We start from the raw sequence: 16,580 nt of genomic DNA, 5'->3' as shown, positions 1-16,580 counted from the left end.
GCAATGGTTTCAGGTCCACCAGCAGAATAGAAAGGCTATGTATAATCAATGCACACTTTGGGTTTCATCTTGTAAATAGTACACAGTGGGTTTGGCAATGGAAATATCTAGATGCCAGGAAATGTGCAATGATAAAAATTCCCAACAAAACATTGTAATGATTCCAGTCCTAACTCCCTCCCTCAGGCTTAGTTGTTTGTCTTTCACAACATACCCTCGGTGCCTCAACCACTTGTCCTTGTCCCCCATCCCCTCCCCTCCTCGCCTTTCTCCATTTACAGTTATCCTCTACTGGCTCCTACAGCCTGTGGCTCACTGCGTTACAATACAGGACACGTGTTACCTGTGCTGTGTGTTGCTGATGAGTTGCGTGGGCTCTGGCAAATCATTAACCGACAGGAGTTAATTTAACTACTGCAACTCTGTCTGTGTCCCAGAACATCCAAACACTCTCGCAGGTGACAGACAATAGGTGATGAAGTCAAAATGCGATTGATAACTCTCGGCTTTGTCTTTGCACTATGGTTGTGTACACTCAGCTTTGTGAAAGGTCAAGGTAAGATGTCTCTGCCTGAGTGAAATATTACAGATAGAAGAAGTCATGTGTGGTTTGTGTAATATTCCATGTATGCATCCCTGAGACAGCTTTTCAGGTTCACAGTTGTGATCATGTTGAAATCAGCTTGCTGCCGGTTCTTTCTAACATTTGGAAAAAATAGTGTTTGACCAGATACAATTAAATTGTTCTCTAAATTATTTTTCTGTAAATGATTTAACAACCGTCTTTAAGCACGCTTATAGTGAAGGCACTCCGCATGTACTGCCCTGACACTAATGACTGATGATTGGTTGAAATAAATTGATAATAAGATGATTGGTTGAAATAAATTGATAATAAGATGATTGGTTGAAATAAATTGATAATAAGATGATTGGTTGAAATAAATTGATAATAAGATGATTGGTTTAAATAAATTGATAATAAGATGATTGGTTGAAATAAATTGATAATAAGATGATTGGTTGAAATAAATTGATAATAAGATGATTGGTTGAAATAAATTGATAATAAGATGATTGGTTGAAATAAATTGATAATAAGATGATTGGTTGAAATAAATTGATAATAAGATGATTGTTGGATCTGTTTTGTTAGATTTCAGTGAAGCCTTTGATATTATTGACCATAATCTGTTATTGAAAACTCTCGTGTTATGGCTTTACATCACCTGACACATTATGTATCGAGACCTATCTACAGTATCTAATAGGACACAGAGGGTTTTCTCTAATGGAAGCTTCTCTAAAAGATGTCAAGTGTGGTATTTCGCAAAGCTTCCTAAGATATAGCCCTTTACTATTTTCTACTGCAATGCACTACTCAGGGTAGTGCGTACGGCCCAGTACATCACCGGGGCCAAGCTTCCTGCCATTCCAGACCTCTATACCAGAGGGTGTCAGAGGAAGTCCCAGAGCAGAGCGCCAAGTCTAGGTCCAAGGGGCTTCTAAACAGCTTCTACCCTAAGCCATAAGACTCCTGAACAGCTAATCAAATGGCTACCTACACTATTTGCATTGCCCCCCCCCCCTCCTTATACGCTGCTCCTACTCTCTGTTATTATCTAGTCACTTTAATAACTCTACCTACATGTACATATTGAGTCTGTACCGGCACCCCCTGTGTTTCGCCCCACTTTTGTTATTTATTGCTGCTCTTTAATTATTTCTTATTCTTATTTCATACTTTTTTAGTTGTTGGTATTTTCTTAAAACTGAATTGTTGGTTAAGGGCTTGTAAGTAAGCACGTATAAATATAATATAATTTCTATTTTTACTAATGATCTACCACTAGCCTTAAACAAAGCCTTTGTGTCTATGTAACCAGAAGATTGAACATTATACACTTCAGCACCCACAGCTTCACTGCAAGCCTAAAAAAAAGAGTTGCAGTCAGTTTTAGAATGGGTGGCTAGTAATAAACTAGTCCTGAACACCAAAAACCTAAAAAACTAAATCATTGTATTTGGTACAAGTCATTCCCTAAGTACTAGATCTTAGCTGAATCTTCTAATTAATGATGTGACTTTTGAGCAAGCAGACGAAACTAAACTTCTTGGTGTTACCTTAGATTGTATACGGTCATCATCAAGGCATTTTATTAAATTGTTGTTAAAATGGGGAGAGGTCTGTCTGTGGTAAAAAAAAAATATGCTCTGCAAAATATGCTCTGTACATCTGTACTATTATCTGGTTATTAGGTCAGGTGCCCCAAAGAAGGACAGAGGAAAGCTGCAGCTGGTCCAGAACAGAGCAGCACATCCTGCCCTTCACAGTACACAGACAGCTAATTTCAACAATACGCATACCAGTCTCTCTTGGCTCAAAGTATAGGAGAACATTCTGTATAATCAACTAACATACAGTTCTGAAAGACATACTTACCCCACCAGACAAGTCACCACGGGTCTCTTCACAGTCCCCAAATCCAAAACAAATTTAAGACAACGCTTATATAGAGCCATGGTAATGTAACAGTATAACTTTAGACTGTCCCCTTGCCCATACCCGGGCGTGAACCAGGGACCCTCTGCACACATCAACAACAGTCACCCACGAAGCATCGTTACCCATCGCTCCACAAAAGCCGTGGCCCTTGCAGAGCAAGGGGAACCACTACTGCTTCAAGGTCTCAGAGCAAGTGACGTGACCGATTGAAACGCTATTTAGCGCACACCACCACTAACTATCTAGCCATTTAACATCCGTTACAGTAGCATGGAGCTCTTCCATCTCAAATTACTCAAACAAACAGCTAAATTAGCTTAAAAAAAACAATGAAACGTCACCTAACGTCACAACGCCTCTCCCCTATCTGACATAAATAACATTTATGTATATGTAGTACTGATATAATGCATGCAAGTGTCTCTCATGTTTTGTCACTACAGGACTTGTTAATATTATTCTTATTTTAAATGTATGTTGTTCAGACCTTGAGCTGTTCTTGTCAATTCATGTTCTGTATTATGTCAGGTTTTGTTTTGTGTGGACCCAGAAAGAGTAGCTTCTGCGTTAGCAACAGCTAATGGAGATCCTAATAAATAAATCAAATGAAATTATTTGATAGATATGATGGGTTTAAAGCATCACCCTTGACATTGCATATGTTGAGATGTTTTAATAAGCCTGAATCTATTGTGCATTCTACTGTTTATTGTGTTACTTATGCCTGTACCTCTGTGTACCTCACAGTTTGTCTCCGAAAGGATGTTTCAGAGATTCCTGAAGCTAAAAACGTGGACATTTCCAACCTAGAAGACACTGCAATTGACAAAACAGTGCGGTTATCCTGCGCTATTGGCTACGTAGGTTTCGTTAGACTCAAATGCGGCAGTAAAGGATGGAGTAAAGATGGTGGTCGTAAATGTGAACGTAAGTCTATGCCCTTCGTGTCACGCCCTGACCATAGTTTGCTTAGTATGTTTTTAGGTTTTGTTTGGTCAGGGTGTGATCTGAGTGGGCATTCTATGATGGATGTCTAGTTTGTCTGTTTCTGTGTTTGGCCTGATATGGTTCTCAATCAGAGGCAGGTGTCAGTCGTTGTCTCTGATTGGGAACTATATTTAGGTAGCCTGTGTTGTTATTGTGGGTTGTGGGTCTATGTGTAGTGTTTGTGTCAGCACTATTGTTGATTAGCTTCACGGTTGTCATTTTGTTGTTTTGTAGTGTTCAGTTTTTTCAAATAAAATGACGAACACTTACCACGTTGCATATTGGTCCTCCGATCCTTCTCGCTTCTCCTCGTCAGAGGACGAAGACAGCCGTGACACTTCGCTTGTTTAAACTGAGCTTTAGAATGACTTATGATGTGCATTGCATTTGACAAATGACCTTTTAAAGTAAATTCTGATTACAAAATTATAATTTACCGTATGAGAAACTCCATATTCCAGATCATGAATTGTGAATTATACTAATTATACTACATACTATATTATGTTGGACCAATATGGTTTTGTTGAATGTCCTTTTGGCAAAAATCAGCCTTTGGGCTAAATCTCTGTTATTGTTTGCAGCTAAGTCATGTGGACATCCAGGAGACACACCAAATGGAGACTTCCATCTTTCGATTTTGGACGATTTTGTCTTTGGAGCTCAAGTTCTGTACCAATGCAGAAAAGGGTAGGGAATTTTCTGTTGCTGACTGTTACATGCCAAATCTTTTCTCTGATCATTTCAACCCTTCGAAGGTAATCTGCTGCTCATGCTACTACTGCCGCTACTACTACTACTGCTGCTACTACTACTACTAAATCTACTGCCGCTACTACTACTACTAAATCTACTACTACTACTAAATCTACTACTACTACTAAATCTACTACTACAAAATCTGCTACTACTACTAAATCTACTACTACAAAATCTACTACCGCTGCTACTACTAAATCTACTACTACTACTAAACCTACTACTACTGCTACTACTACTACCGCTACTACTGCTACTACTACTACTGCTACTACTACTACTACATCTACTACTACTACTAAACCTACTACTACTGCTACTACTACTACCGCTACTACTGCTGCTACTACTACTACTACTGCTGCTACTACTACTACAACTACTGCTACTACTACTAAATCTACTACTACAAAATCTACTACCGCTGCTACTACTAAATCTACTACTGCTACTAATACTGCTGCTACTACAACTACGAAATCTACTATTGGTACTGCTGCTGCTACGACTACTACTGCTGCTACTACTACTACAACTACTGCTACTACTACTAAATCTACTACCGCTGCTACTACTAAATCTACTACTACTGCTACTACTACTACTAAATCTACTACTACTACTGCTACTACCGCTGCTGCTACTACTGCAACTACTACTACTACTACTACAGCTGCTGCTACTACTACTACTGCTGCTGCTATTACTACCACTGCTGCTACTAATACTGGCGCTACTACTACTACTAAATATACTACTACTACAACTTCTGCTACTACTACTACCACCACTACAACTACTGCTGTTACTGCTACTGCTGCTACTACTACCTCTACTACTACTACTACTACCTTTACTTCTACTACTACTACTACTGCTTCTACAGCTGCTTCTACAGCTACTTCTACTGTTTCTACTGCTACTACAGCTACTACTGCTACTACTGCTACTACTACTGCTACTACTACTACTACTACCACCACCACAACTACCGCTGCTACTGCTGCTACTGCTACTACTACGTCTACTACTACAACTACTACCACCACCATAACTACTGCTGCCACTACTACCTCTACTACTACTACGACTACTGCTACTACTACTACTACTACTGCTGCTACTAACTACCTCTACTACAATTGCTACTACTACTGCTACTACCACTACTACAGCCACTACTACTGTGTCTACAGCTACTACTGCTACTACTACCGCTACTACTACAACTACTGATACTACTACAACTACTGCTACTACTACTAAATCTACTACTACAAAATCTACTACCGCTGCTACTACTAAATCTACTACTGCTACTAATGCTGCTGCTACTACAACTACTAAATCTACTATTGGTACTGCTGCTGCTACGACTACTACTGCTGCTACTACTACTACATCTACTGCTACTACTACTAAATCTACTACTACAAAATCTACTACCGCTGCTACTACTAAATCTACTACTACTTCTACTACTACTACTAAATCTATTACTACTGCTACTACTACTACTGCTACTACTACTATCGCTGCTACTACTACTGCTGCTACTACTACTACAACTACTGCTACTACTACTATATCTACTACTACAAAATCTACTACCGCTGCTACTACTAAATCTACTACTGCTACTAATACTGCTGCTACTACAATTACTAAATCTACTATTGCTACTGCTGCTGCTACGACTACTACTGCTGCTACTACTACTACTGCTACTACTACTAAATCTACTTTTACAAAATCTACTACCGCTGCTACTACTGCTGCTGCTACTACTACCACTGCTGCTACTAATACTGCTGCTACTACTACTACTAAATATACTACTACTACAACTTCTGCTACTACTACTACCACCACTACAACTACTGCTGTTACTGCTACTGCTGCAACTACTACCTCTACTACTACCACCACTATAATTATTGCTGCTGCTGCTGCTGCTACTGCTACTGCTACTGCCACTGCTACTACCACTACTACTACTGCTGCTACTACTGCTGCTACTGCTACTACTACTGCTGTTACTACTACTAAATCTACTACTGCTACTACTAAATCTACTACTGCTACTACTACTACATCTACTACTGTTACTACTACTGTTACTGCTGCTGCTACTGCTACTACTTCTACTTCTACTAATACTGCTACTACTACTACTGCTACTACTGCTGCTGCTACTACTGGTACTACTACTACTACCACTACAACTACTGCTGCTGCTACTACTACTGCTACTACTACCTCTACTGCTACTACTACTGCTGCTACTACTACTACAACTACTGCTACTACTACTATATCTACTACTACAAAATCTACTACCGCTGCTACTACTAAATCTACTACTGCTACTAATACTGCTGCTACTACAACTACTAAATCTACTATCGCTACTGCTGCTGCTACGACTACTACTGCTGCTACTACTACTACTGCTACTACTACTAAATCTACTTTTACAAAATCTACTACCGCTGCTACTACTGCTGCTGCTACTACTACCACTGCTGCTACTAATATTGCTGCTACTACTACTACTACTACAACTACTGCTACTACTACAAAATCTACTACCGCTGCTACTACTAAATCTACTACTGCTACTACTACTACAACTACTGCTGTTACTGCTACTGCTGCTACTACTACCTTTACTTCTACTACCACTACTACTGCTTCTACAGCTACTTCTACTGTTTCTACTGCTACTACAGCTACTACTGCTACTGCTACTACTAAATCTACTACTGCTACTAATACTGCTGCTACTATAACTACTAAATCTACTATTGCTACTGCTGCTGCTACGACTACTACTGCTGCTACTACTACTACTACAACTACTGCTACTACTACAAAATCTACTACCGCTGCTACTACTAAATCTACTACTGCTACTACTACTGCAACTGCTGCTGCTACTACTACCACTGCTGCTACTAATACTGCCGCTACTACTACTAAATATACTACTACTACCACTTCTGCTACTACTACTACCACCACTACAACTACTGCTGTTACTGCTACTACTACCTCTACTACTACTATTACTACTACTACTACCACCTTTACTTCTACTACTACTACTACTGCTTCTTCAGCTGCTCCTACAGCTACTTCTACTGTTTCTACTACTACTACCACCACTATAACTACTGCTGATACTGCTACTGCTGCAACTACTACCTCTACTGCTACTACTACTACGACTACTGCTGCTACTACTACCTCTACTACAATTGCTACTACTACTGCTACTACCACTACTACAGCTACTACTACTGTGTCTACAGCTACTACTACTACTACAACTACTGATACTACTACAACTACTGCTGCTACTACTACTGCTACTACTACTACGACAACTACTGCTACTACTACTACCACCACTACAACTGCTGCTACTGCTACGTCTACTACTACTACTATTACTACTGCTGATACTACTATTACTTCTGCTGCTACTAATATTGCTGCTGCTACTATTGCTATTGCTGCTACTAAAATTACTACTGCTGCTACTACTATTGCTACTGCTGCTACTATTACTACTGCTACTAATATTGCTACTGCTGCTACTAATATTGCTACTGCTGCTACTATTACTACTTCTACTAATAATATTACTACTGATGCTACTAAAATTGATACTATTAATGCTGCTACTGCTGCTACTATTACTACTGCTGCTACTAATATTGCTACTGCTGCAACCATTACTCCTGCTGCTACTACTACTACTTCTACAGCTGCTTCTACAGCTACTTCTACTGTTTCTACTGCTACTACAGCTACTACTGCTACTACTACCTCTACTACTGCTGCTACTACTACTACTGCTACTACTATGTCTACTACTGCTGCTACTACTACTACCACCACCACAACTACTGCTGCTACTGCTGCTACTGCGTCTACTACTACTGCTACAACTACAACTACTACCACAACTATAACTACTGCTGCTACTACTACCTCTACTACTACTACGACTACTACAACTACTACTGCTACTACTACTACCACCACTATAACTACTGCTGACACTGCTACTGCTGCTACTACTACCTCTACTGCTACTACTACTACTACTGCTGCTACTACTACCTCTGCTACAATTGCTACTACTACTTCTACTACTACTACTACTGCTTCTACAGCTACTTCTACTGTTTCTACTGCTACTACAGCTACTACTGCTACTACTACCTCTACTACTGCTACTACTACGTCTACTACTGCTACTACTACTACTACTACCACCACCACAACTACCGCTGCTACTGCTGCTACTGCTACTACTACGTCTACTACTACTGCTACAACTACAACTACTACCACCATTATAACTACTGCTGCTACTACTAACCTCTACTACTACTATGACTACAACTACTACTGCTACTACTACTACCACCAGTATAACTACTGCTGATACTGCTACTGCTGCTACTACTACCTCTACTGCTACTACTACTGCTGCTACTACTACCTCTACTACAATTGCTACTACTACTGCTACTACCACTACTACGACAACTACTGCTACTACTACTACCACCACTACAACTGCTGCTACTGCTACGTCTACTACTACTACTACTACTACTACTACTACTGCTACGACTACTACCACCACTATAACTACTGCTGCTACTGCTACTGCTGCTACTACTACCTCTACTACTACTACCACCACTATAATTACTGCTACTGCTACTACTGCCGCTACTACTGCTACTACAACTACTACTACTGCTACTGCTGCTACTACTACTGCTACTACAACTACTGATACTACTACAACTACTGCTGCTGCTACTACTACTACGACAACTACTGCTACTACTACTACCACCACTACAACTGCTGCTACTGCTACGTCTACTACTACTACTACTACTACTACTACTGCTACGACTACTACCACCACTATAACTACTGCTGCTACTGCTACTGCTACTGCTGCAACTACTACCTCTACTACTACCACCACTATAATTATTGCTGCTGCTGCTGCTACTGCTACTGCTACTGCTACTGCTACTGCTACTGCTACTGCTACTGCTACTGCTACTGCCACTGCTACTACCACTACTACTACTGCTGCTACTACTGCTGCTACTGCTACTACTACTGCTGTTACTACTACTAAATCTACTACTGCTACTACTAAATCTACTACTACATCTACTACTGTTACTACTACTGTTACTGCTGCTGCTACTGCTACTACTTCTACTTCTACTAATACTGCTACTACTACTACTGCTACTACTGCTGCTGCTACTACTGGTACTACTACTACTACCACTACAACTACGGCTGCTGCTACTACTACTGCTACTACTACCTCTACTGCTACTACTACTGCTGCTACTACTACTACAACTACTGCTACTACTACTATATCTACTACTACAAAATCTACTACCGCTGCTACTACTAAATCTACTACTGCTACTAATACTGCTGCTACTACAACTACTAAATCTACTATCGCTACTGCTGCTGCTACGACTACTACTGCTGCTACTACTACTACTGCTACTACTACTAAATCTACTTTTACAAAATCTACTACCGCTGCTACTACTGCTGCTGCTACTACTACCACTGCTGCTACTAATATTGCTGCTACTACTACTACTAAATATACTACTACTACAACTTCTGCTACTACTACTACCACCACTACAACTACTGCTGTTACTGCTACTGCTGCTACTACTACCTTTACTTCTACTACCACTACTACTGCTTCTACAGCTACTTCTACTGTTTCTACTGCTACTACAGCTACTACTGCTACTACTAAATCTACTACTGCTACTAATACTGATGCTACTATAACTACTAAATCTACTATTGCTACTGCTGCTGCTACGACTACTACTGCTGCTACGACTACAACTACTGCTACTACTACAAAATCTACTACCGCTGCTACTACTAAATCTACTACTGCTACTACTACTGCAACTGCTGCTGCTACTACTACCACTGCTGCTACTAATACTGCCGCTACTACTACTAAATATGCTACTACTACAACTTCTGCTACTACTACTACCACCACTACAACTACTGCTGTTACTGCTACTACTACCTCTACTACTACTACTACTACTACTACTACTACCACCTTTACTTCTACTACTACTACTACTGCTTCTTCAGCTGCTCCTACAGCTACTTCTACTGTTTCTACTACTACTACCACCACTATAACTGATGATACTGCTACTGCTGCAACTACTACCTCTACTGCTACTACTACTACGACTACTGCTGCTACTACTACCTCTACTACAATTGCTACTACTACTGCTACTACCACTACTACAGCTACTACTACTGTGTCTACAGCTACTACTTCTACTACAACTACTGATACTACTACAACTACTGCTGCTACTACTACTGCTACTACTACTACGACAACTACTGCTACTACTACTACAACTGCTGCTACTGCTACGTCTACTACTACTACTATTACTACTGCTGATACTACTATTACTTCTGCTGCTACTAATATTGCTGCTGCTACTATTGCTATTGCTGCTACTAAAATTACTACTGCTGCTACTACTATTGCTACTGCTGCTACTATTACTACTGCTACTAATATTGCTACTGCTGCTACTAATATTGCTACTGCTGCTACTATTACTACTTCTACTAATAATATTACTACTGATGCTACTAAAATTGATACTATTAATGCTGCTACTGCTGCTACTATTACTACTGCTGCTACTAATATTGCTACTGCTGCAACCATTACTCCTGCTGCTACTACTACTGCTTCTACAGCTGCTTCTACAGCTGCTTCTACAGCTACTTCTACTGTTTCTACTGCTACTACAGCTACTACTGCTACGACTACCTCTACTACTGCTGCTACTACTACTACTGCTACTACTATGTCTACTACTGCTGCTACTACTACTACTACCACCACTATAACTACTGCTGCTACTACTACCTCTACTACTACTACGACTACTACAACTACTACTGCTACTACTACTACCACCACTATAACTACTGCTGCTACTACTACCTCTACTACTACTACGACTACTACAACTACTACTGCTACTACTACTACCACCACTATAACTACTGCTGATACTGCTACTGCTGCTACTACTACCTCTACTGCTACTACTACTACTACTACTGCTGCTACTACTACCTCTGCTACAATTGCTACTGCTACTTCTACTACTACTACTGCTTCTACAGCTACTTCTACTGTTTCTACTGCTACTACAGCTACTACTGCTACTACTACCTCTACTACTGCTACTACGTCTACTACTGCTACTACTACTACTACTACCACCACCACAACTACCGCTGCTACTGCTGCTACTGCTGCTACTGCGTCTACTACTACTGCTACAACTACAACTACTACCACCATTATAACTACTGCTGCTACTACTAACCTCTACTACTACTATGACTACAACTACTACTGCTACTACTACTACCACCACTATAACTACTGCTGCTACTACTACCTCTACTGTTACTACTACTGCTGCTACTACTACCACTACTACAGCTACTACTACTGTGTCTACAGCTACTACTGCTACTACTACTAATGCTACTACTACCGCTACTACAACTACTGATACAACTACTGCTGCTACTACTACTGCTACTACTACTACGACAACTACTGCTACTACTACTACCACCACTACAACTGCTGCTACTGCTACGTCTACTACCACCACTATAACTACTGCTGCTACTGCTACTGCTGCTACTACTACCTCTACTACTACTACCACCACTATAATTACTGCTACTGCTACTACTGCTGCTACTACTGCTACTACAACTACTACTACTGCTACTGCTGCTACTACTACTGCTACTACAACTACTGATACTACTACAACTACTGCTGCTGCTACTACTACTACGACAACTACTGCTACTACTGCTACCACCACTACAACTGCTGCTACTGCTATGTCTACTACTACTACTACTACTACTGCTACGACTACTACCACCACTATAACTACTGCTGCTGCAACTACTACCTCTACTACTACCACCACTATAATTATTGCTGCTGCTTCTGCTACTGCTATTGCTACTGCTACTGCTACTACCACTACTACTACTGCTGCTACTACTGCTGCTACTGCTACTACTACTGCTGTTACTACTACTAAATCTACTACTGCTACTACTAAATCTACTACTGCTACTACTACTACATCTACTACTGTTACTGCTGCTGCTACTGCTACTACTTCTACTTCTACTAATACTGCTACTACTACTACTGCTGCTGCTACTACTGGTACTACTACTACTACCTCTACTGCTACTACTACTGCTGCTACTACTACCTCTACAACTACTACAATTGCTGCTACTGTGTCTACAGCTACTACTGCTACTACTACCGCTACTACTACTACAACTACTGATACTACTACAACTACTGCTGCTACTACTACTGCTACTACTACTACTACTACAACAACAACTACTGCTGCTACTACTACTACCACCACTACAACTGCTGCTACTGCTACGTCTACTACTACTACTGCTACGACTACTACCACCACTAACTACTGCTCCTTCTGCTACTGCTGCTACTACTACCTCTACTACTACTACCACCACTATAATTACTGCTGCTGCTGATACTACTATTACTACTGCTGCTACTAATATTGCTGCTGCTACTATTGCTATTGCTGCTAATATTGCTACTGCTGCTACTAATATTGCTACTACTGCTACTAATAATATTACTACTGATGCTACTAAAATTGATACTATTAATGCTGCTACTGCTGCTACTAATATTGCTACTGCTGCAACCATTACTCCTGCTGCTACTATTACTACTGCTGCTACTAATATTGCTACTGCTGCAACCATTACTCCTGCTACTACTACTATTACTACTGCTGCTACCAATATCACTACTATTAATGCTGCTACCATTACTACTGCTGCTACTACTATGACCACTAATGGCTGCTACTGCTGCTACAATTACTACTGCTGCTACTAATATTACTAGTGATGCTACTGTTAATGCTGCTACTACTGCTTCTACTATTAATGCTGCTGCTACCAATGTTGCTACTATTAATGCTTCTACAACTGCTACTGCTACAACTGCTGCTGCTTCTATTACTACTGCTGCTGCTAATATTGCTACTGCTGCAACCATTACTCCTGCTGCTACTATTACTACTGCTGCTACTAATATTGCTACTGCTGCAACCATTACTCCTGCTACTACTACTATTACTACTGCTGCTACCAATATCGCTACTATTAATGCTGCTACTATTACTACTGCTGCTACTACTATGACCACTAATGCTGCTACTGCCGCTACAATTACTACTGCTGCTACTAATATTACTAGTGATGCTACTGTTAATGCTGCTACTACTGCTTCTACTATTAATGCTGCTACTACTGCTGCTACTACTACTATTACTACTGCTTCTACTAATATTGCTACTATTAATACTGCTACTACTATTACTACTGCTGCTACTAATATTGCTACTCTTAATGCTGCTACTGCTACTACTGCTGCTGCTACTATTACTACTGCTGCTACTAATATTGCTACTATTAATGCTTCTACTGCTACAACTGTTACTGCTACAACTGCTGCTGCTTCTATTACTACTGCTGCTACTAATATTACTACTGCTGCTACCAATATTGCTACTATGAATGCTGCTACTGCTACTATTACTAATACTGCTGCTACTAATATTACTACTCCTGCTACTAATATTGCTACTGTTAATGCTGCTACTACTGCTGCTACTACTATTGCTACTGCTTCTATTAATATTGCTACTATTAATACTGATACTACTGCTGCTACTACGATTACTACTGCTGCTACTAATATTGCTACTATTAATGCTGCTGCTACTAATGTTGCTACTATTAATGCTGCTACTATTGCTACTGCTGCTAGTTTTGCTACTGCTGCTACTAATATTACTACTGTTGCTACTAATATTGCTACTGTTAATGCTGCTACTACTGCTACTACGATTACTACTGCTGCTACTAATATTGCTACTATTAATGCTGCTGCTACTAATGTTGCTACTATTAATGCTGCTACTACTATTACTACTGCTGCTTCTAATATTGCTACTCAATGCTGCTACTGCTACTACTATTGCTACTATTACTGCTGCTACTGCTACAAATGCTGCTGCTGCTATTACTACTGTTGCTACTAATATTGCTACTATTAATGATGCTACTGCTACTACTGCTGCTTCTACTCTTACTACTGCTGCTACGAATATTGCTACTATTCATACTGCTACTACTGCTACTACTAATATTGCTACTATGAATGCTGCTACTGCTACTACTGCTGCTGCTACTATTACCACGGCTGCTACTAATATTGCTACTATTAATGCCGCTGCTACTAATATTGCTATTATTAATGCTGCTACTGCTACTACTGCTGCTGCTACTATTACCACGGCTGCTACTAATATTGCTACTATTAATGCCGCTGCTACTAATATTGCTACTATTAATGCCGCTGCTACTAAAATTGCTACTATGAATGCTGCTACTGCTACTGCTACTACTGCTGCTGCTACTATTACTACTGTTGCTACTGCTGTTAGTAATAGTGCTATTATTAATGCCGCTACTGCTTCTACTGTAAATTATCATTCTTAAAGTATAACAAACCATTAAATGCCTGTTCTCCAACTTGTCTCAGTTACCAAATGGTGACCAGGTCCAGACATCGGACCTGCGTGGAACAAGGCTGGGACAGCGCACTCCCTATATGTGAAGGTAAGAAGTGATACTGTCAAGAACATAGACTCACCCTACATTGTATAACATATTGGACTTTTTATCTTGTATTAAGATAATGTAATCAAAATTACTTTTGAGTTGATTAAGCTTACCCAGATGTCTTCCCAACACAAGTATCTTAGTGCATTGGCAGGTAATAATGCATAATTTAACCAACATAACAAAGACAGAATATCTTGATACAAGACTAATTATTTTAAAGCATTTTCTGGGTAAGAAAAGAAGAAGAAGAAGAAAATGTGCAGTGTAATGAAATCTACAAAATCGTTGATTCCACTGCCAGTGGCTGGATCCTATATGCTAATTACAGTGGCTTGCAGAAGTATTCACCCTCCTTGGCATTTTTCCTATTTTTTTTTTGCCTTACACCCTGAAATTAAAATAGATTTTTGGAGGGTTTGTATCATTTGATTTACACAACATGCCTACCACTTTGAAGATGCAAAATATGTTTTATTGTGAACCAAACAAGAAATAAGACAAACAGAACTTAAATCTTAATTGTAATCAGAGGGCTGATATAAAATTCTTCATGTCAGTCTCTCTTGGCTAAGAGTTGAGGAGAAACTGACTGCATCACTTCTTCTTTTTACAAGATACATTAATGTGTTGAAAATCCCAAATTGATTGCATAGTCAACTTACACACAGCTCTGACACACACACTTATCCCACCAGACATGCCACCAGGGATCTTTTCATAGTCCCCAAATTCAGAACAAATTCTTTTTATTTTTTATTTTTTTATTTCACCTTTATTTAACCAGGTAGGCTAGTTGAGAACAAGTTCTCATTTGCAACTGTGACCTGGCCAAGATAAAGCATAGCAGTGTGAACAGACAACACAGAGTTACACATGGAGTAAACAATTAACAAGTCAATAACACAGTAGAAAAAAATGGGCAGTCTATATACAATGTGTGCAAAAGGCATGAGGAGGTAGGCGAATAATACAATTTTGCAGATTAACACTGGAGTGATAAGTGATCAGATGGTCATGTACAGGTAGAGATATTGGTGTGCAAAAGAGCAGAAAAATAAATAAATAAAAACAGTATAAAAATAGTATGGGAATGAGGTAGGTGAAAATGGGTGGGCTATTTTCCTATAGACTATGTACAGCTGCAGCGATCGGTTAGCTGCTCGGATAGCTGATGTTTGAAGTTGGTGAGGGAGATAAAAGTCTCCAACTTCAGCGATTTTTGCAATTCGTTCCAGTCACAGGCAGCAGAGTACTGGAACGAAAGGCGGCCAAATGATTGGTTGGCTTTAGGGATGATCAGTGGGATACACCTGCTGGAGCGTGTGCTACGGATGGGTGTTGCCATCGTGACCAGTGAACTGAGATAAGGCGGAGCTTTACCTAGCATGGACTTGTAGATGACCTGGAGCCAGTGGGTCTGGCGACGAATATGTAGTGAGGG

At 40.0% G+C, this 16,580-nt stretch overlaps 1 protein-coding gene across 1 annotated transcript in view; it reads left to right on the top strand.

The window, feature by feature from the left end:
• Positions 1 to 398: 398 nt before the first annotated feature.
• Positions 399 to 16,580, top strand: part of LOC123996608 (coagulation factor XIII B chain-like) — a 29,755-nt gene continuing 13,573 nt past the window's right edge. The window contains exons 1-4 of the mRNA XM_046300104.1: positions 399 to 556; positions 3,254 to 3,433; positions 4,078 to 4,183; positions 15,057 to 15,133. Coding sequence (XP_046156060.1) covers positions 487 to 556; positions 3,254 to 3,433; positions 4,078 to 4,183; positions 15,057 to 15,133 — 433 coding nt within the window. The 5' untranslated portion in view covers positions 399 to 486. The remainder of the gene's footprint in view (positions 557 to 3,253; positions 3,434 to 4,077; positions 4,184 to 15,056; positions 15,134 to 16,580) is intronic.

This window comes from Oncorhynchus gorbuscha, linkage group LG15 (genome assembly GCF_021184085.1).
Source record: "Oncorhynchus gorbuscha isolate QuinsamMale2020 ecotype Even-year linkage group LG15, OgorEven_v1.0, whole genome shotgun sequence".
Classification (NCBI taxonomy): domain Eukaryota; kingdom Metazoa; phylum Chordata; class Actinopteri; order Salmoniformes; family Salmonidae; genus Oncorhynchus; species Oncorhynchus gorbuscha.
Note: the sequence above shows the minus strand (reverse complement) of the source record. Positions and strands in the feature narration are given on the sequence as shown.